The sequence below is a fragment of the Pagrus major genome, chromosome 20 (genome assembly GCF_040436345.1).
Source record: "Pagrus major chromosome 20, Pma_NU_1.0".
Classification (NCBI taxonomy): Eukaryota; Metazoa; Chordata; class Actinopteri; order Spariformes; family Sparidae; genus Pagrus; species Pagrus major.
Window position 1 is genome coordinate 9,987,936 of NC_133234.1, and position 23,310 is coordinate 10,011,245.

General features: G+C 40.4%; 1 protein-coding gene across 2 annotated transcripts in view; it reads left to right on the forward strand.

Moving 5' to 3' along the window:
- The window catches only part of snx29 (sorting nexin 29), a 148,204-nt gene that overhangs the window by 70,770 nt on the left and 54,124 nt on the right, over positions 1-23,310 (forward strand). For both annotated transcript variants that reach the window (XM_073490286.1, XM_073490287.1), the window contains 4 exons: positions 2,787-2,893; positions 20,306-20,422; positions 21,925-21,980; positions 22,381-22,462. In XM_073490286.1, coding sequence (XP_073346387.1) covers positions 2,787-2,893; positions 20,306-20,422; positions 21,925-21,980; positions 22,381-22,462 — 362 coding nt within the window. The remainder of the gene's footprint in view (positions 1-2,786; positions 2,894-20,305; positions 20,423-21,924; positions 21,981-22,380; positions 22,463-23,310) is intronic.

Genomic DNA, 23,310 nt, shown 5'->3' on the forward strand with positions numbered 1-23,310 from the left:
TGTGCTTGTGTGTGTGTGTGTGTGTGTGTGTGTGTGTGTGTGTGTGTGTCATGTGTGTGTCATGTGTGTGTATGTGTATGTGTATGTGTATGTGTGTATCCAAGGGTTTGTTTGCCACCTTTATGCCATTGTTCCCATTTTATGTCTGCCTTCTTGGATTCCCCTCTCATTGTGAAAGCACATCTTTTAGTATTTTCTACAGTTCGTATATATTTTCGTTTTATGTGTGGGAATGAATGTGTGTGTGTGTGTGTGTGTGTGTGTGTGTGTGTGTGTGTGTGTCTGCGTGCTATAGCATTCTAGGCTATTAGGGGGCTGACTGAGGTATACAGTACAGTGCTATTGGTGGGCCAAAGATAAGCTTGGGGATTGCTGTGCTGCCGGGCCCTTTGCAGGTGCCATGATAATGCATTTCTCTCAGCCTCTGCTTGTGTGTGTGTGTGTGTGTGTGTGTGTGTGTGTGTGTGTGTGTGTTTGTGAGAGTGTGAGAGTGTGAGTTCATGTGTGCGTACAACCTTTTATCTGTGTGTGGGCTGGTTTGTGTGTGTAACTTTCTTGCTGTGCCAGTAATTGTAGGTTGTAGCGTGACAGAACTTTGTCGTTTAGGTTTGACGTCTGTGTCTCTGTACGTGTACTCTATATGCAGTATGTGGTTATGTGCTATTGAGGGGTCTAAGAGCTAATTACTCATTAAAATGTATTGGAAGTTTAAGCAATTAATCAAATAAAAATACAAAATATGGGATTTATATACAGCTTTTCTTCATTTCTTACCATTATAAACGGAATCTTTTTGGGTATTTTATTCATTGCTGAGGCATAATCAACATTTTGAACACCTTGACGCTTGTTTTCATGAAGACCTTGTAATGTTCCTGGAAAGATGAAAGACCCAGGTGCTAGTGTTGTAGTGCTTGAGATCAGTCCTGGTCTTAAGACCACTTTTTGAAGGTCTCGTTCTCATCTCAGAAACAACCTCATTTTTAATCGTTCTTATCTCAGTCTCTGGAATTTATTTAAAGATAAGTCAAGACGACTAAATTGTTTGTTTAATGCATTGTTGAATGCAACCAGAACATCTGGTTGTGTAAGGTGGATGGTAAAACATGAAAAAGGTGTGGTGAATAAAAAAGTTAATTTCAGCTGCTGAGGGTTTGTATAAGTTAAATTCCCAAACTTAAAATCTACCTCTACTATGATTTTTGATTATTTTATCAAGATATATCTTAAAGTACGCTTATACATGTACACATATATATATTAGAACCCTACCGATACACAACTTTTGTGGCCAATACCAATACTGATAACAGTGAGTAACAAACTGAAACAATACACTTCACTGGAAATGTAAGAATGATAAATCACCCCAAGCATCTTTTTCTGCATCTTGTTCTGTAAAACCAAAAAGGAAAACATATACACTGATACTGATAAATGCGTGATAGGCCAGTACCTGCTGATAATATCAACCAACTGAAAATATATATGGCAATAAAAGAGGTGAATGAAGAGGAATTTTCATTTTTTTCATCTGTGGGTGTTTTATGCGAATGTGGATCATTCAGATTAAATTCATGTCTGCCTATGGTTGGCAAAGTCCACATTTTAGTGTGTATCATGCAGTTTAGGACTCACATTGGTCTTGGTCTTATCTTGGTCTCAACCCGTCAAAGTCTTGGTCGTGTCTCAGCCTCGATACACTCTTAGTCTCAGTTTAGGTGGTCTTGACTACAACACTGCCAGGTGCAGACCCAGGTTATTCTCAGCAGCTTTTTCCCCTGCGGCCCCATCTATTTGGAACTACAAAGAGCCGGCCACCTTCATCAATACCTGCCTCACTCTGTCTAGACATTCAGACACTTGGCTGGGGGTTCACTCTTTCTCTAATCACAGTCCAGCTGTATATGTTCTTTAAAAGTCCTCCCTTAAGAGCAACCAGTTTATCTGAGCTCAGTGCAGCCTTTGGACATGCTGAATTTCTCTCTCCGTACTTTATTCTCCTTCTCTCTCTCTGTCTGTCTCCTCCTAGCCTCAGTGTGTTTGTCTAGGTGTTGGCAGTGTGCGGTGGCAGTGAAATAACAGCGCTAATTTGCTTTTTGCCGCGGTGAAAAAACAATCTGTCTCCCAACCCGTCCCTCTGCAAAAAAGATACCACTTCTTCTAAGTTCTGCCATTCATCGCCGAGGGAACCCGATTAGTTGATGTTTATAGGCTCAGAAGCAGCGCTCTAGGCTCCGTCATGATGAGTTTAGCTGGTTAGCGAGCTACAGCCGTGCACAGAAACAATAAGCTCTGTCTGAACAGGAAGTGAGAGTAAAACAGACGATGGTGAGAGGATGGGAGTTTATCATTTTGACAGGACAGTAAGAAGTTATCTCAGAAGGGAAAATGTACATACAAGAAAGTGTGCATGCCTGTTTTCTAAGATTTGTGTGTCCTTTTGATGGTGTATTTGTGAGCCTCTCTCTCCATGATTGTATGTTTTTGTTGTAATGTGAATGACTCATATCTATTTCAGTGTGCCATTAATGAAATTAAAAAAAGATTTACGGCCTTTCCCTGACTGGTAATGTGTATATTAGATAGTTTTGTTGCTCCCTGTGTATTCTTCTCTCGCTGCTAAAAAAAGCACACAGCTCGCTATAGAGGACGACACAGTGTGCATAATTGGCAGAAGCCCATTGTTTATAATTGGTTGTAAAAAGAGTTTTTCCTCACAGTTTGTGTTTTTGATAAGTTGTTAGTGTAAACGTGGCTAACCTGTCTCCGTCTTTTTGCTGCAGCCCTGTCAATGTTGCAGTCGAGTGAGGAGCAGGCCCCTGTCCCACAGAATAAGTTCATGGGTGACATCGAGGAGCTGGCCGCCAGCTACGAACGCAAACTCATCGAGGTGAGTGCTGTTGCTTCTCGTTCCTCATGGTACTTGTTAAGGAAGTGCCACAATTCTGTGTTCCAGATGTTCCTTTTCCCATTGAGGAACACATCATTGTGAATTGGAGGGTTGTGAATGCATCACATTTTTACATAACAATCTACTTCATTTAAAATAACAGTGCAACAGTTTGATGAGAAGAACAACTTTTTCATGTCTGAAGGCTAAATATAGCTAGCTTAGCGTAAACATTGGAAGCAGGGGATACTGTCGGCGTGAAGCCTGATGTCACCATTGTCACCTCACATTAAAGGTGCAATATTTTTATGAATTGGCGCTTTCAAATTCATACAAATAGCATATCACCATATAACCACTAACTTCTGCTGACTGTAGATGCTATTAGCAAGTTAGCTCAGTTAGCCATGTAGCTAGCAGCCCAGACTGGGAGCTTTGAGTGGTATTATGAAAAAGGACAGGCCAGGGCTAAATGGTTAGCATGCTAACTTCAGTAGGTATCTCTTCAACTCAATACATAGATGTCTTTGATATAATGTCAAACTTATTATTTCTTCACATTTTGTTGACAATTTTAGTCACTTTTTGAGTGCTCCAAACTAAGTTTCTTACGTATTGCACCTTTAATGCCTCCCGGTGAGACTCCTGGTGGACACTGCTCTGGCTAAGAAATATAACATATACTCTGGCATATAACTCATAAAAATGTGACATACATCTTAGTTTTTGTGTACAGATTAAATGAACAAGATATAATGTGTATATGTGTATAATGTGATTTTTTTACTTTAGACAGAGCCAGGCTGGCTGTTTCCCATATTTATTCTAAGATACACTAATTGTCTTTTAGCTCTGGCTTGTTTTACTATGCTGACGTTAGAGTGGTATCAATCTACTCATCTAACTCGAAAGATGGCAAATCAGCGTGTTCCACAAAATGTCAAGCACAATTTATATAATTACTGTTTATCAAGAAAACATGGTTATTTGTAGTCTCTTTATATAAAATTGGGTCACATAACCCAGTTATTTCTTCATGATAAGGTCATCCTGTTTGCTTTACTGAAGAGGATAAACATGATTTTTTTCGATCTCAATGTCCCTCTTTGTGTCATCTGCCAGTGACAAAACCTCAAACAGCATTCGCTCTGTTTGCTCCGGATGAATAGCACAATTCACTATATTGTTGCTTCAGCTGCTGCCACGCAGTGCAAAAAATAGTGTAGCAGCCGCTAATCTTGTTTGTTTACAGTAATTTAATTTATATGTGATAATGATTTATTAATGCCACTGATCTTTTGGAGCCTTGCGTTGAGAAACACCCAAATTGGTCCATTAGCAAGCTAAGTTAAATAAAGACTGATAAAACATGTTTTAAAGTTTTTAGGGCTTGTGAGAGCTGTGCAGCGCCCAACTACTCTGTCTAAATAAAGGAGAAAATTGTACTTTCTGCAGCTGCATTGATTTAAAACTCTTAACAGCACCGAGAGCTACTCCCTGAGCTGCTTCTCCTCAAAAATATTGATCACAGTGCGTGGTGAGGATCTCTAACTGGACATCGGGCGTAATGTTACCAACTGTGTGACAGATGATGGGAGTTGTCTCCACTTTCCTGTTAGAATGACCGATGAGGAAATACTCCCAGCAAGAGTGACATCAGCAGAGGAAAGTAAAGACAACATCTGTGCATTGTAATGGGTGGTGAGGTGTGGGGGGGCTGCTACATGAATAATTAATCCATGGTTTTATATTTCTTTAATAAGAAATAATCCCGCCTGTGTTTGGCCAAACTGTGTTTTCAGTTATTTATGCACATGTATGTGTGGTGCATTTTTAATGGTGTTTACTTATTTATTTGTCCATTTGCTTGGCTGTCATTCTCCATCCGGTTTTCACAGTGAGTGTGGAGGACTTGTGTGGGACACAATCGCACCACAGGCTCTTCTCTGATCCCAGGCCAACCAAGCTGTGCGGTTTTCTGTTTAAATACGCCTGTCATGCAGAACGCAAGGGTTTTCCTGTCCCTGATACGTAACTAGTTGCCTCGTGGAAATATATCAAAAGGTGAAAGTGGCTGAAGCAATGAGGGTAGTGCTGGTTCTTCGCCAAAGGATACCAGTCAATGTCTAAATCACAGGATATTTTTTTTATTGTTCACAATCAGTTTTAGATATTAAAGTGTGTTAGTGTGTGTATGCGTGTATTCAATCAGGCTCAGCAGTCCTACTGTCCGTCCTGATGCGAGGATTCATAAATTGTGTGATTTACATGAGCAGCTGTCAACACTGCTGATTCAGCTGTCTCGCAGCAGCAACTGAAACAGAATCTGACCCAGGGAGTTATTGATTTTTGAAAATGTCACATCGAGCCTTGTTGGATACATACGGGCCTGCCAGACACAAATAAATATTGGACAGGGCTCAGCCTTCGTTAACGTGGGAAACACGCCCGTGTTTGTGACCTACTTCAGTTTTAATTTAATAATGCTAATGCTGTGTATTGACTTTGACTTGTTTGTATTTGAGCCAAATCTCAAGGCACTCTTTGCTCTTTTCCTCCTCATTCTCTTCTGTTATGAAATAGAATAACTCTCAAGATAAATGATCTTAATTAAAGTTTTGAAAGTTCCAATTACTGATTTCAGCATTTAAGGCATTAAATGTGGCACTAAAAATTAAATTTAAATTTAGGGGGAAAAACTCCATCGGCCATGCCATCAATAGCTAACATATTCACTCCATCACCCCTTTTCCAGTACACATATCTTTATCTGTCATCCAGCAGAAGTCATCCAATATTCACTCTCCTTTAGCTCTTTAGTTGCTAAATGCTCCACTAAGCTAGTCCCTAACTTTGCCTTTCTGCTGTTTGGTGCTGGACAGGTAGTGTAGGAGTAGTTCATCTGATTTATTAGAGCTTATTTGCTGAAAACAGCTGCCAGCTGTTGCTGGAAACACGATTAAGGAGAATGGAGTTTGCAAACCGGAACCACCCAAACAATGAGCTCCAAAGAGAGAAAACACTCTGCAACTGAGGCAAACTGTAAACTTTTGTGATATCGGACTTGGGTTTGCTACTATGACTATTTAACATTATACATAGTCACTTGATCCAATGTTAATATAAAAATATTAATCAGTGTGGCTTTAATGGCATTTTCTTTGCACTCTTCTATGTTCAAATTAATGTAGAACATGATTAGTGGTAAGATATGCATCCGCTAAGGAGGTTTAGTTTTCACTCGTGTCCGTTAGTTTGTTGGTTGGTTTGTCAGCAGGATTACACAAAAACTACAGAACAGATTTCCACAAAACTTGGATGGAGGACTGGTCTCAGCCCAGAACAGACCTCATTAACTTTTGGTGCGGGTCCAAATAAAGGGATGGATCCAGAAATGTTTTCTCACTTTCTTTAACATTGCAAGAAAGGGCATTTTCGACAAATGTCTTAGGTTATAAAGCATGGATGTTGATGGGAACACTCGGGCCATTTAGGTGGCTGGTATCAATCTGTGTATATAAAAGGGGACTGTTGAGCCTTGGTGGAAGTATACACTCTACTGAGTGCCATTCTAGTTTAACTGCGACACACAGAGTAGGACAAGCGACTTAGAAATTGACCATAGTGTTAATAGTGTTAAACCGACTTCTCCTTAGTTCTTGCTTTCCTCTCTTGGAAGAAGTTTTTCCTACCTGAATTCTCTTATAAATCCTGTTTTCTTTTTCTTCATTGCTTCCCCTAGTTTTGCTCAATCCTTGACTCATATTAAGCTCACTAACAACGTAGCCTGATATACTGCAGTGACTTGAGGAGGAAGCTTTTATTTTTACCCTCTGATGACTCCAGGACCTTCTCTTCTGCTGCCGCCCTCTCACTCGCTTCTTCACTTCTCAGCCGTACGAGTGAGAAAGCGATATGAGGTGTGTTCATGAACACGTGCATTCAGCAGATGTGCACATTTTTGACCAGATGAGTGGGGGTTTCTCACATGAATCCACATGGATGTCTGATCTAAGTGGCTTTAAAAAGCTATCAGAGTAGGAGGGCACTTTAACATATCCCAATGGACCGGTGCCTGAAATGAAAGGAACCGAGAGTCAATGAAAAGATTTTTAAAAAAAGGAAATGAGTGAAAGACAGATGGAGATAAAAACAAAGAGGGAAGAAAGTGAAACTACAACAACTCCAGGGGATAGAGGCATAAGCATTTTAATTTTCAACTCTATTGCGTGGTGCTTTTCATTGTCTGTGAGTAATAAAAACAGATTACATAATGCAGTTAACATGTCCACGGAGGTTTCTGAGAAACAGCACAACTGCATGACATTGATCTGTGAGGCTCGAGTGATAAGGAAAAGGTGGGCAGGGAGTGATGTAACACATCCTCTTATCAGTGCACACAAGCTGGTGGTGTCGGGCTGAAGGTGCCGAACCATCTCTCTGAACCTGTGAGCCTGCAAATCAGTCACCCTCACCTGCATTTTAGTTAAATTTTTAATCACTTGTGAAACTAAAAAGATAACACCATTGATTTGGCATTTTGTTATTATTGTTGTATGTGTTGCCCTTTGTTATTGATTTATGCCAGAGTGTTGTCAATATTATTATCATCAATGTCAATTGTCATAGGCTCAGAATACATTACTAAATCAAATTTAGACAGCCACAGGCTAGCAAGCAGAAAATAATGAAACAGGAATTCATAGAAAAGAAAGATTTCTCTGAAGCGGTAAAGTAGAGAAAAATGGTTTTAAGCAACTCTGGCCATTACTAAAGAGACGTTCAGGGACTCCTCTCGAGTGAAGCCAGGGTATCTTTGTGTTTGAGAAAACCAAATTTATATGTTTTTAGGAACTTTTTAATGCTGAATAGCTGAATGGGTTGAATGTTAAACATACCAAAGTGAAGGCTAAGAAAAATGTACTACAGACTGAATGTCTTACCGAATACAACCACATGTCCAACTATATATATCATTTATATATATCAACTGAGCAAACTCCATTTGAGATGCAATCAAGAGCTTTAGTAAAAGCTTGTAAAGGGACCTTGAGTGAACTTTTTTTTTTGGCTAAGTACTGCTGCCAAGGTCAAAAGTCAACTTTCACCCTTGAATAGTTGAAAAACAATTGATAGAAACTAAGTCTGTAGTTGCAGATACAAGGTACAAGGTAATTTAATCGCCATTATACAACACAGGGTTGCATAACAAAATGGAAGTTCATGAACTCCTTCCCACGACATAGATTACAGAACATATATGCAATTATTTATATACAAATATACTTAAACACATAGTGCATCTTTTTCTTTTGATAATATGGTCGGCATCTTCACATCAATGTTTGACATCTGGGAATCCACCTCACCTCGGCCTGCAATCTGCAATATGAATACTTCTAAAATCAAAAAAACATTCTGGCTTCATTATGTAGTGACAAAATTGTGGTATATTTATGTTATAAGATAATACATTTTTATCCTTATGGGCTATGAAAACCTCCCAAATTTTAGACATCAGTTTGGTCCTCTTTTTTCATTTGCCAAGTTTCCATCCAAATGTAGCACAATCTTGCAAAAGAAAATGCTTATTAATATAAGTTTCCATCCACCTCTGTACTCGAGCAACAAGATAAGCAGTCGGTGGAGCTTATTCTCCAGTTGTTTGCCATTAAACCATGGTGGAAGAAAAGCGCAGGTATGAACAGTAGTACTGCAGGCGTGTGAGCTGACTAATCAAGAGGAGACTGGGTATTTGGGAGGGGGCCCTTACAGAGACAGGCACTAAAACGGAGCTTGTCAGACAGAGGGGGACTACAGCGCTAGAAAATGAGCATATTATGCCTCCTTTAAAGTGGATGGGGCTCAGCTAGGAAAAGGTGATGTCATGTTCTTTCGTGCATAAATCAGCATTCGGCAACATCTGAATCATAACGTGATGTCAGTTGGTAGGTCGTTTTATTACCGTACATCACACATGATCAAAGCACACCCACACAGTCCTGATGAAGCAGATCAGCAGAGTGTAGATGAATTATATCTAACGACTTTATTTCTACTTTGATTTTGCTTGTCTAAGCATGGAGATTTTCATGAAGGCTTTGAAGATACATGAAGTAGTTTTTATGACTTTTGTCAGTCTCTGTCGATGACCATCATATTAAACAGGTTACTGTAGCACGTGCACGTTCTAAGCACTAATGGTTAGCCAGTTTATTAGAGCAGTGGTCCAACACAATTGCCTGAAGAGATATCACAGTGCAGACTAATACTGTTTTGTAACGTGTCCATTTGGCTCGTGAAAAAAATGTGTTACAATACTTGAAAGTGTTAACCATAATACAGACTGGAAGATGAGAAACCTCAGCAGCTGTTAATAAAAAACACAAATAAACCTGTGCAGAGGTAGTAAGTCATGGTCAGTCACTGCTACAGAACAACATATTCTTACTCAAGATACCCGCTGATGTAAATAATTAGAAAGCAGCTAAAACTAAAGCATCTCGTTGGTCGTAAACCAACTCGTCTGTTGTTCAGCAGTCGTCTGACTCACATCCAATAAACAAACAGACTCTAACTACATTAGAAGTCTTGTGACTATGCCGTTGCAGTTACAGCAGAACTTTTTTTGGTTTTTGTTATCCCATGGTGTATTTTTATATCTGCTCTGTTGTATTGATAAGTAGCGGGAGAGCGCTCTTGGAGGATAGAGAAGAGATATGGGTCGAAACTTCCAGTGGGATCAGGGATTCTCCCTTTGATCCACAAGCTCATTAATTAACCATAAACAACATCAAGAACAAGAACAACAATTACAAGCCACCGACTCAGAATCTCCTCTGTTCGGAGAGGAGAGGCAGTAATAACTGGGAGGATATGAACCGATACGCCTGTATAATGCCTGTTGTCTTTGCTGTGTAATGCAAGTGAATGTGACTCTTGAAAAGCCAAAATACTGCATAATGCATGCTATTCTTCTCAGAATAATGCAGGTGAATCTGCTTTGAAGTGTTCACACACGCTCAGAGAACAAAAGCCTTCCTAGGCCTTATTAAATTAGCTTTCGCTGGAATTATTTTTTGTTTTGTAAGACTCCATGTAAGGATGTCCATGTTCAGAATAGGAAATATTAGTAGAAATCTTTTTACTAATGCCTTTGGATGCAAAAGCGTAATGCAATAATGATTTCAGTTTTTCAGTTACAATTTGAAGGCATTTAATTCCTCTTTGGATTAATCATTAAAGACCTATAGCGCTTTATTAAAACTTAATGCTCCTGCTATGGAGCTTAAGGATGTGCATGTATGTTAAAGTCATGCAGTTCATCTTGGCTACTTCTAGTATTATTTCAGAAATGATTGGTGGAGTCATGCTTGTTGGTACTTAAGCTCTGTAGCAGGATGGTGAGGTTTGAAGGTCTGTTTAAAGCAACATTAATGTGATTAGACTTTTGCCGGCCTTGTATTCTGTTCGCTAAGAACCTTTCAGTCGCTACACGTCTTAAACTTACAGTTCTCGCACGGCACATTCACATTTTACAATGAAAATCAAAAATCATCAAGTCATTTTTGAAACAATTGGTCCTTAATTTTAGACGGAGGTAGACAAAAGCATGTTCTCATTTGTAGCCCACAACCATCAGTTTCTGGTTTCAGAAGTGAAAAATCGAGCAGGAACATTTTGTCAGCTGTTGCTAATTAGCTAATTAAGCCAGTGCTAGCACCATGAATTGTTTGAAAATGCTGCCTCCTAGCCGGCTTTTTAGTGTTTCAAGCCGACTTGTTTTAAAATGTGAGTCTCTCATAGTATGTCCTTGATTGCTACATACATGATGACATGCTAAAATATTGAGGCTAAAACTGTGACTGAGGCATGTAATGCTAAATAAATAAACAGCATTGTTCTTGCATTGCAGGATAAAGCTTCTTAGTCTTAGAATGATAAATATGACAAGGAAAACTAGAAGACCAGACTGTTATTTAATTCCAAAATTGCTGTTTGGCTGCTTGGTTCATATATTTGATGATGCGGTATTTTCAAATAACACATAGTAAAGCTTTCACTTTAAGCCTTAAAGATAATAATAAGGTGTTTTACCTGCAACCCACAAACTAATGTAGGAATAATAAGCTCATGGCCTTGGAAGTCATGCTCAGTTTTTACTACTGTAGATAGAAAGCTGGTTAGCCTGACATGCTAACGACTGCAGTTTACGTTAGAGAAGATAAATACACCGTTTAATCCATTTTTTTACACTGTTGCTCTTGTTTACTTGGTTTTGGAAAGGCTAAAATACAAAAAAACACACACACCTCCGTACTCTTTTAATGTTAAGTGTCGCTGCTCCATGACAGACCAGCCATGTCTAGTTATGGTTGCAAAGCTATGATTGGAAAATCGCTGTTAGTCATCCGTGACGAGTGAACAAGTGAAAACTACTTTACCATGTTTCTGCAGTTATCCTACCGGCTGACTGCCGTTTAATCCGCTGTTTTCATACGGCAAAGTCCTGTCAGCGTTGGGCTGTTGATAGTGAAAGTGACTACTTTTTGAATGTAAACCTAATCTTAATCTGTCCAAATACTTTTGGCACCCGTAGACTAGGAGAACCGGCTCTAAGAGAGGGCTTTAGTACTTTCAGTGTTCATCTGGTTGTGATGAAAATACCCCGAAACTAAAGCTGGCAGACTGTACTTTAACATTGTCATCACTGCGGCTTGTCAAAGTAATAATACCACATAACTAAAAAATATGTGATCCAAGTGCTCTCGGAGCTTGCTGTATGATGCGGCAGTGACAAAGAGGTACTTCTGTACCACGGGCCAGATTTAGCCTTTTCTATAAACTCCTTTCTGTCCTTTCTGTTGGTCCATCTGCCGCTCTCATGTGCTCACACTTCTTAGCTTGTCTCTCTCACTCTCTCTTTGTATCGTTTTTCCACCTCGGTTCAGAGTGGACAGCACAGCTTGTGATGTCTATATTGGTCCTTTCTCACCCTCTTTTTCTTCCTCTTTTCCCGTCTCTCAGCCACGTCTCTTCATGTTTAGGAGCAGCTGTGCTGAAGTGAGTCAGGAACGCAGATAGAGACACAAGCTGCATTTAGATTTACAAAGTAACTCACTATTGGCCATATTCCCTTTGAGGTCTCACCCAGTTTAAGATGTTTAAATGAACCTTTGATACCATGCGACTGCATGGGTCTCCCTTTTGCCATGAATAAAAAGACATGAAAGAATTTCCCTTTCAAGTCCCGGTGTCCTGCCCACTATGAAATGGTCCCAGTTGTAATATGAATACTAAGAGCCTTTAGGTTTTATGTAACATCATTTTTAAGAAACGATTCAGTTGAATATGTTATGAAATTAAACATAGTGTATAAGATTAATGAAGTTGTATTCTAAAATGTGTACAGTATAACGGTATCATTCGTAGCAGTCTGGCTCATGATCTCTGTTGTACTGTATTTGTGTTTTGTTTTTTTTAACTTTTGTAATGTTGCCAAAAGGGCAGCAATAGATCTGACCTCTGACTGACTGAGCTTTGTGCTGAAACATATCATGTATTCTAGTACAGATTGTTAACACTGAAACAATGCACAAAATATAAAATGTACATAAAATACATGTACAATGTACAATGAAAGAAAGTTGTGTTTTTCCAACAGGAGGTTAGTTTCCATTGCTGTATCTGCCTCTGTACCTTCTTCAATAAACAAAGCGTACATGTGATGCTGTAACTCAATGTTACAGGCTCCCACTCCCCAAGAAACCCCCCATAAAAATATTCTATGCCGATTTTTCTCAAAAACATTGTATAGACTCATAAAACTAGTTACGTGGGAGCCAATGGGAGCTGAGCTCACATGAAACCAGTAAAATCACACATCTGTGGGGATCACAAATACATTACCAACAACCATTATTTCAATCATAAGTAATGAATTTGTCAATGTAATGAGTATATTCTCTTCTGAATGACAGTGAGAATGACCACGTCAGTCTCTCTCTCTGCGCTGTCATACCTCTAGTAACGGCAATATCCTGTGTTTCTAAAGCATTGTATCTGTTTGTTCTAGTGATGTGGGTGAATATTTGCATAAAGAGCGGGGAAGTGAAGCCCCCACAAAACTCGGATTATAACTCGAACCCTGGACACATACCAAAGTAATCTCTCTCAGTCATCACTCATGACCTGCTAGAAGTTTGGTGGTGTTTGTATCTGCAGAGATCCTGCCCTCTCGCTGCACTCTCTTAAGTATTAAGCTTTATTTTCATGACTGTTCTCACTAATGTCGCTCCCTCTCTTCATTCACTCTGTAGCTTGCTTGGCCACCGCTGATCTCTCTCTGTGTCTCTGTTGAGCCGGAGCGGGGGGGGGCCACCTCTAAATGATGTGTTCACAAACAGCGACCGACAAAGCCTACATATTATACCTTTAAAATAAAAGCTATAAAAAGAACGGAGGTGTTTGAGTCCAGACAGAGGCCCTTGATGCATGTCTCTTGGTCTATCACCATAGCAACAAAACCAATTTTTCATCAAAACACAAATACATGCTTTGATGAGAAACAGCAACAGATGCCAACATTTCTGGAATATTTTATCCAAATCATAACTGGCATGAGTATACCATTACTTGAGTGCCAAGGTTCACGTGCACGTTAACACTGCCACCTTACTGTATGTGACCCTGTGCACTGATATCAACCGTCCCCTGTCCTCTCTTCATGTCCCGCTCTGCCCTCTTCTTGCCACTTGTCCGTCCATCTGTACGCTGACATGTTTTTATATTTTTTTTCCATCCTCTTGACCTCATTTTGGTTCACCCCATTCATCATTTGAGTCCCGTCTAATTAAGGTTATTAGGTTTTGGGTCGGCTATATCACTGCTCCTCTCGCTCTCCTTTTCTGTCTCTGACTCTTTTTAGGGGGGCTCCACTCAGCCAAGGCTTTCTTAGCCTTTTTTATTCAGGCCAGCTCAGCTTGGCGCAGCTCCGATCAGATCATACACAAGAGAGAGGAGAGGAAGAGGCACAAAGAGATTCAGTAAAGATGGGAGAGGAGCGCAGAGGAGGAGGATAAGGCGTTGTGTGAAGGAGGAGATTTTGTGTGTGTCTGCATGTGTGCTTTGGAAATGGTGTGATGGTGTGAGTGTGTTTATGTGGGAGAGGAGGGAGGTCAGCATCACTTGGGTGGCACTTAACTGTGATGACTCCAGCAGTGTTGACAAGTTGCATCATGCTAAACCAGCCCTGCAGGCCATAAAAAATGTTTGATAACAAACAACAATTTGCTCTGCTTCGGCCCCATTTTTAGTATATTGGGTCAAAAAACCCCTTACTCTATATTACATACATACGTTCTAAATGTGTGGCAGATTACATCATCACTATGTTCAAGTTTGAGCCAACAAGACCTGAACTGATCACAATATTTTATTTGTTGTTTTGGTCCTGACAGTCTCCTCAGTTTTTAAACTGAGATTGTTTCATAACATTCATAATTCATAATTAAAAGTCCTCTGCAGTATGATTAAGATACTTTTTAATCAATTTGATTTTATGGAGGATTAAACAGAGCAAACAGTCAATGGATCTATTTAGGGCTGTCATGTTCAGACTTTCTGACGTATCCAGGTTGGATAAGTCATAAAATGAAGACTATTAAAAATACTTTGCTGAGTGCTGAGGATGAATTGAGGGTTCTCACTGCCTGAGAAAAGAAGCTGCTCTGTGGTCTCATGGTACGGTACAAAGTTTTCAGTTAATAATCGAACAAAGACTCAAATAGATACGTTACCTAATCACCATCGTGCAAACAGCTGTATTTAAAAATGTTCTTTTACTCGCTTTTAAAACAAATTCACAGGTATTCTTGATGCCTAACAAACATATAGATTACATTTCACCGCTCACAAAACATTTGGAAAGCTATTTTTTAATTAAGATCTGCATTGTTTACCTCCCTGTTTGCTAGCTCAGTCTTCTTCTTCTATTTTCACATTACTGCCACCAACTGTCAATCAGTGGAATGGCATTAAACTGGAAGCAGGAATTTGTAGCACATCGCTAGTGTGCCTGCATACTTTACAAACAGAGATACAGACAAAGTGGGGTACCACTCGTCAAAAACATTGCTCCATAGTATTACTTGTGCTGAGACTTTTACAGGGTAACTTTAAACCTGCCAAACATACTACTCCCTTTCATTAATTGGTTGCAGGTTCATCTAGTCCCAGCTTGTCCCGGTCCAAAGCTCACCAACACTACTCCGATTCTCTAACTTCACAATCCAGGCTGCCAGCTGCACTGCTAACTAAGCTAACAAGCTAATGGCAGCTACACTTAGCAGCAGTTAGTGGTTATTCTGGTCATATGCTGCCCACTAATTCTCTAGTGTACCATAGTGCACCTTTAGTCAAGAAATACACTTCCATTCTTCTCATGAGACTGCAAAAAGAAAACAGACCTGTAAACATGAAGCTGATTTTTCCTGTCCCAGCTCCCGAGGCAGAGCATTTCAACACTGGTCACTTTTGCTCCTGATCTTTGACAGCATGATGTCTTTGGAAGCTTCCTGCTTGCCGGCTCATCCATGGCTTCAAGGCTTCTGATCAGCCCTGCAGCCTAAAGCAGACAGCAGCAGTCTGTCAGGCTTCTACTTTGCTGGCTTGTTGAACTGTCAGGTTCATTGTGATGTTTTTATGGTTTCACACTCAGAGCTTTTCAACTTGAAACTGGTTCGGCTCGAAAGAAATTGTAAGCCAGTCCGTCACCTTCAAGACTAACAAGTTTTTGCTCGGGTTGTGAGTGTCAGGTGAAAAGACTCAGCGAAAGTAGACACACACGCTGTATTCTGTCACACTCACAGCTTGTTCATTAAGTTTTGTTTGTGTGCCATGTCCTTTGGATCCAATTTATGTCATTGCTTGTCATGTTTTCTTTTTGTATTTCTTGTCTTTGTTGTCACGCATGCAGTCAAACTCAACTCCAAACCTAACTCATTCTGACAGCACCCTTTAGCATTTGAAGTCTCCATAACTACCTTGTGCTGTACCGATCTCTTTTTCTTTCTCATATATTTTGTCATGTGAATGGAGATTTCTGCAGCCACCAAATTGGCCCTTGTCCTGCAGATATTTACTGCCTGATGCAAACCTAAAGCAAGCATTTTGGTGACTAGAGGAAAGATTGACCAGAGATTAAAATAATGCAACTGATTAATGTCGCTTGCATGTGAGGTCCAGGTGTGAGTGTGAGGACGCTGAAACCGGTTGTGCGTCTTGCGTAGTAACAGTGGATAAGATGAACTTGCCTGTTCAAACACTAGCACATAACCACTGCTTATTATAGACGACAGTGTTTCTCACATTCACGTTCACGCAAGCTGACACGCATGTGCATGCACATACACACCATACTGTAAATGCAGACACACACACATGCGCGGTTGGAGAGTGACAAACTGATTAGCTCCCTCTCACTGAGAATTAATTGGGTTTCTTCACGCTTAAAATTAATTCCCTCTTTTATAATGTCCCATTTAAGCGTTGTGGCTTGGTTAAATAAATAGAGGTGATGGATGGCTGCTGTGCCAAGGAGTGTTTTAGTGTGTAACCATGGGTGTGCACTTCCTGTTCCCCTGACTTGAAAATGACAGGAGGCGACATGTGTCTGTTGGACCTGGCTTAAACGTGACTCAGGAGTGTGTGTTTGTGTCCCCTTCTCGGATACAAACAGACACATTAAGATGTCAGGTTTGGGGATTCGTTTTTGAGCCGCAGACGTTTGTGTTTTACGTTCTGAGATTACCATCGGCTGTGTTTTATTGCTTTGCGGCTCTGTCCGATGCTGAGATTTCAAAAGCCTCAGTCGTTTAGAGACATGTAGATATTGACTGAACACATTGATATATCTGTTATTCGGTTAAAATAAAATGTGGCAAGGCAGGGGATCAGCGGAGCCCAAAGGGTTTCATGCAATATGATTCCCATGTTTCAAGATTTTTGATGCGTAGTCCTCCAGTATATGTCACCCTTAAGTAAAAAGAGGTACTTGCAGTTTTTGTGTTAAAATGATTATCACTGAAATCTGCCACCAGCGACCGAAGGCCTTCCACAACTCCCAGACTTTCTGCAGCCTCTTTGGATGGATTACTGCCTATAGGTTGTGTTTGACAGTGGAGGGATTTAATAGCCTGCCTGAGGATACACACATTGTTATTCACCTCATAACTGAGCTATGATGAGCTGCAGTAATGGCAGTAATATCAAGAAACAAAGGCAGACATACTGGCAAATCAAAGCTGGGACTGTTTGGTAAAACTTTCTGTCTTTCTAGCAGCTGCTGTGTTGATGAGAGGGACTGATTGCTGACAGGAGAGTCCAATTACTAGCGCTATAATATAGACAAGGGTGGTTGTTATCATTACCTGTGGTTTGATTAGTATTGTTTAGTGAAAGTGGTTGTGTACTGTCATTTTATGCGTCATAATCTGTAAAGTCATGTTACTCTGATTCTGCCTGTTGAACACAAAATTAATGGTAGTTATGCGTTCCATCCAGTTTTCATGTTCTCTCTCTGTCCTGTCCGGCTTTTTGGTGTCTGTTGCTACAAATGTAACACATGAACTTACGCAGTGATCGCCCTTGCCTGTCCAGAACCTCTGCGCTGCAACCCTAACCCTAAATATGGACATTAACAATGGAAGTACAAGTTGGTGTTATCGTAGGACACCAGAAGCAACATTTTAGCATCCCCACCTAAGTTAGCAATGGTGTGTGAAAGCTGTCATAATTTAAGGAAAACAGACAGCAGACCTCCTGACGAGTGTAATCTGTGCTCCTGTGGTGGTGAATACTGCAAATCCGCAACTCTTTTGCCATCAGGGCCCCTGTTATACTGAATGCCTTACCTCTGGAATAAATTCATTCCATTCAGTCTTTTCAAACATTCACGCGTAAACTGATCTTTATGCAACACGTTCGATTTTGCCCATCATGCCCACTAACATTTGTAAGCTTTTATTTGTGTATAAAAAAAGTTGGAGGTCAAATGAGGAGGCATGTTGTTTTTTTTTTTTTTTTTTTTTTTTTTCAGGAGGCATGTTTCTTTCTTTTCTTCTTTTTATTAGGATCCCCCACTAGCACCAGCCCAAGCACTGGCTAGTCCCCTTTCGTTCCACCCCACATACAGTCATATGAATAAACACAACGAGCAAACCATCTCATCTCAACAAATAAACATCAAAGTTGAAGAGAAGAGGAAGAGAAACAACATTGTGATCCTTTCAGTAAACACAAAATAATAAATCAATCACAATTCCACAAAAAATCACAGCAAACTTGATTTCAGCACTCAGTCAAATACATGTAATAATTCTTCATAATTGTAACTCTTTCTCTGATTGACAGTCTTAAATTATAGTTAATCCTTCATACACCCTCACATATTTGATTCCAAGAAAATAGGGTATGGAAATAATTTCACTGTCACGGGTAATTTCTAATTTCACCCAGAAAAACACACTTACACCATTTTATATTTACAAAACACATAATTCAGTTTTGGTTTCACAAACATTTGAAGATACCGTTCCAACAGACATTTTGAACTGATCTTTCTCTTGAATAATATGCAGTGTAATTGAATTCCACCGGACATGGCTCTGTGAATAACTGCTTTCTGTATCATACTTGTATTTGCTTTGGGTTAGTATGAATCGTCTGTCTGTTACATATCGTGTTTGATAATGGTTATGGGCAAACTGAGAGAAAAACCTTTTTATCTTTGTTGATTTTGTAACCAGCGCATTACTGACAAAAATCGACAAAACAAAGGTGGATCTTTATTTTTCAAAGAGGGCTGCCGTGACAGCTGAAGGTTTGGATCTACTTCAATGCCACTACGAAAGACTGAATTCAGTTACCTTGTGAGAAGTTATTTCATTATTGTAAATGTTGTTTCAAATTAATAATTCAACATTTTGTGATCTGAGCTTATTCACTCTTTTGGTGAGAGAAAAATGAGAAGATCGATGCCACTTCCATGCATGTCTGTTAAATAAAAGACCACAGCTACCAACCAGTTGGCTTAGCTTAGCATAAAAACTGGCTCTGCCAGAAGGTAATGAAATCCACCTGCCAGCACCTCTAAAGCTCACTAATTAACATATTATATTGTTTGCTTTTTGGTTTTTATTGGCATCATGTTTCATGTTTCCATGACTATTTCTTGGCGTGAGCAGTTTCCTGAAGTCTTGTCACCACCGACAAATGGAGACTTCAGGAACTAACTGCTTCAAACCACAAGTTGGTTGTTATGATAGACTTTTTTTAAAAATATGTAGCTGATGGGAAAGAGCTTACCAACCTCCATGGAACATACCTGGTTAAATAAAGATGAAATGGAACTGAACCAACAAAGATAGATGCCCAGCAACATCAGAAGTGCTACAAATTGTTATTGCAGTGTCATCCTAACTGTCACCTATAACGTTAGCACGGGTCCAGGCTCTCATGCTTTATTGTCACAGCTTTGAATTTTGGATTCAAACCAGTAAATCTACTTCAGCAAAAAACTATTTTGCGAAGCATTCAGTGTCTGAAGTGTTGTGATAAATCAAGTTTATTATGCTCATCATCGCTGTTGTTGTTATTACATAAGAAGCCTCTCCTCCTTTATGGCAGTGTGTGGGCTCTTAAATGGAATGTGAATAAGTTAATGTTTTAGGGTCGGTGTTGGAGCAACGGCGCCGCAGCGACTCGGCTCACCTGTCAGCGCTCTGCAGAAGTGGCTGTGACAGCAGGTGTCCTCCATACAGCACAGTGTGTGTCACAGCTGTCAGTCTCCTGACAGAGACCTGTCCACACTGTCCGGCATGGTTAGGCAGACAGGCGCACACGTATACACACACACAGAACAGGGTGGCTGTATTTGCATGAGCACACGCATACACACAGATGTGAATAACACCACGTCAAGGTTAGTTAGAGCTGATGACAATTGATTAGCAGGCTGGCAGGAGTCTGACTGTTTAGGATATGAACTGGTTTCACCCCCTCACTTTTTCACTCTCTCTCTCTCTCTCTCTCCCTGTCTGTTTCTCTCTATGTCTCTCTCCCATTTCTCCCTCCATGCCTCCCGTCTCTGTCAGGGGTTTGACTGTTTCCCAGAATCTGTCTTGCTGTCAACACGCATTACGTTTCACCTGGAGTGTTTCTGCCTTTTGTGTGTTAAACGGAAGCTGAGAATTGTTGTTTTTTTTTAATGGTCTGACACTATACATAAAGTGTTCACGTGATATTCTATTGTCCATTATTTAACATTGTTTTGTTAATAATAATGTTGTTCAGGATGATTAATTGAAGTACCTTTTTGTGTGTTTTGTTCCTCTGTGCTTGTGCGCGCTGCAGGTAGCCGAGATGCATGGTGAGCTGATAGAGTTTAATGAGCGACTGTACCGTTCCCTCATGGCCAAAGACCACCTCATTGTCCAGATGAGACAGGAACTGATTGACCTGAGAGGACCGGTGAGTGACTGGACACACACACACACACACACACACACACACACACACACACACACACACACACACACACACACACACACACACACACACACACACACACACGCACACACAGTGCTGTCCCCTCTCATCTGATTTCTCTGCAGGTTTTCTCTTTTTCCCTCCAGCCTCCCATCTCTGTCACCCTGCCATTTCTCTGACTCTCCTAGTGATTTTGTTTGATTTTCATCTCCACTTTGCCCTGTTTGTTTTGTCCTCTGCTCATTTTTCTAGCCGGTCAATGGCTGCCAATAACAGTTAACTGCATTTTGCTTGAAGTTGTCATCTGTGAGACTCCTGTTTTGAGTTTTCTTTGATGCTGCTGCACTGCAGTTCCCAGAGATAATCTGTCAGTCAACAGTGTGTGCTCGCGTCTTTCTACTTTTCTGTTGATGAAGTTTGATTTTCTGTGAGTGGTGCTCTTTTGGTGCCTGTTCTACCACGGCAGCTATCACTGCTAATGCTATCTGTCCATTTTTTCAAACAAACTACTTTCCCCACCACTTTCAAAGTTGTCCTCTACAATAACAACAAACACACACATAATGCCAACATCTGGTCATGCTCAGGAGAGCTGGAAGCAGTTTAGACACCCACACACACACACACACACACACACACACACACACACACACACACACACACACACACACACACACACACACACACACACACACACACAAACTGTCCACAGTGGCAATGATGGGAGCCCCAGGCTGAAGATAGGACCTCTTATCCCCCAGCTTCAGCCCTGCTCTGCTGGACCACTCACTCCCTCTGTGTGTGTGTGTGTGTGTCCTGCTGCATGCTTCCAGCTCCCAAGAGTTGCTGCAGTTGACCAAACCCGGGTCACTATCTCCCTGCCTCTGTACCGCACTCTTTCTCCTCCTCTCAGTCCTCTGTTTCTTTCATTATGTGTGTGTGTTTTGTTTGTATGTGTCTGTGTGTGACTCGGCTGTGGCCTCGTTGTGTCTTGGCCCAGGTTTAGATAGTCTCTGCGGGAGAGCTGAAAAGCTGACAGACCTGCTCTGGACAAGAGAGATGGAGGGAAGATGGACGCACACACATAAAAATTACATAATGGGTGTCAGATTAGGATAACCATTGCTAACCGAGGATACTCATCAAAAACAGCATCACACACAAACCACACTCATGTGCATCAAGAGGTATTTCAGATACCTATCACACCAGCTTGTCATCTCATTTGGACATTTAGAACAAATGTATTAAGCGTATGTTTTTAAAGCATTTTTTCAAATTAGTTGAGCTACTCCGTAATTACCCATTGTTGCGGATCACTTGCATTTAGGACACTGTGTGTCTGTGTGTGTATATCTATATATATATATATATATATATATATATATGCATTTGTGCATGAGTTTGTAGTCTATGTGTAATGACTGTCTTTCTTTTGTTTCTCTCTTACTCATAATTAATCTCCCCCTCTCTCTTTTTTCCAGGTTCCAGGCGATTTAAGCCAGACGTCAGATGATCCCAGCCTGTCAGATTTTGAAACGTAAGAATATTTATTTTATTTTTCCTCTGGAACTCTCTAACTCAGTCTTTCTCTTACCCCTTCCCCAACCTTCCCTCTTTTTATATTGATATCTACCTACTTTCTGAGTTTCTCTTGTAAAATATCTGCTCTTCCAGTATAATTGTGTGTTATTCTTCCTCAAGTTTACCTTGGAGCAAAGCTCAAACACTGTTTGAATTCATACATTCATTCATTCGTTCCGCTCCCAGATCGTGACCAAATTAGATTTCGAGGTGTTTTACCAGAGTGAGCTGTAATTTGCCGTAGCTGTCCAAGCATACTGCTGACTAACTGTTGATGTTGCTGCTGCCAGTGATAATGATAATGATGATGATAATGACGATGGTAGTGAGGACGGTATGTTGTTTGTGTCACTCAGGGCTCATCGCGCTCTTATCAACGTGTGGATCCCCTCTGTGTTCCTGCAGGGCAGAGCTGCCAACGCCTACCACGTCTATCAGGTACATTCAGCGACTGTTATATCTGTCTGTCTGAGTCGTGTCCTCTGGTTACCAGGCAAAACTAGTACAGTCATCAAAAAAGGACATATTGCTCACAAACAAATGGCCACATCTATGCTGTTGCGATTTGTGGGATAACCTCCCTAGAGGATAAAGAAGCTGATGAAAATGAAGAGCAATAGAGCGTTAAGGGAGAAGTTTTTGTGATCAATTTGCTTGACTTAACAAAACAACAGAGGGATGGTGTTACAAGTTAATTAAGGCACGGAGCGAGGAAACGAATGAGCCAGCTCTGAAATAATTATGCATTAATCCAAGTTTGCATGAATGCCTCATAATCAGTGTTCATTAGCATTGTTGCACTCCAGGCTTTTTGTGCCTCTCAACTCTTTGCTGGCCAGTGTTTTTTTAAATCAGCAGGGACAAACCTATTGTTAACCTAGCTAGCGGGGAAGCTCAAGGGATGCCAGTGTTGGTCTGCTGGTCTGTCAGCTCCAACACTTTTGTCCGGACTGAAATATCTCAACAAACATTTGATGAACTGCAGTGAAATTTGGTGCAGATATCCGTGGTCCCCAGGTGATAAATCATCATGATTTTCATGTTTTCTTGATTTAGCCAACATCTCAATGAGGTTAATGTGTGGTTTTTAGTAAATTGCCTAATAAAATGTTGTATTGATTGCCAATGATTGATTGAAATTTGGTGAAGACAATTATGTTCCACTTGTAACTACTTTGGTGATCCTCTGTCCTTTCGCGCCATCATCAGGTCAAATTTGTAATTCGTCCAATACTTGGGTTTATGATCAAATACCTGCAGAATTAATGGCAGTTCCATCATCTTCA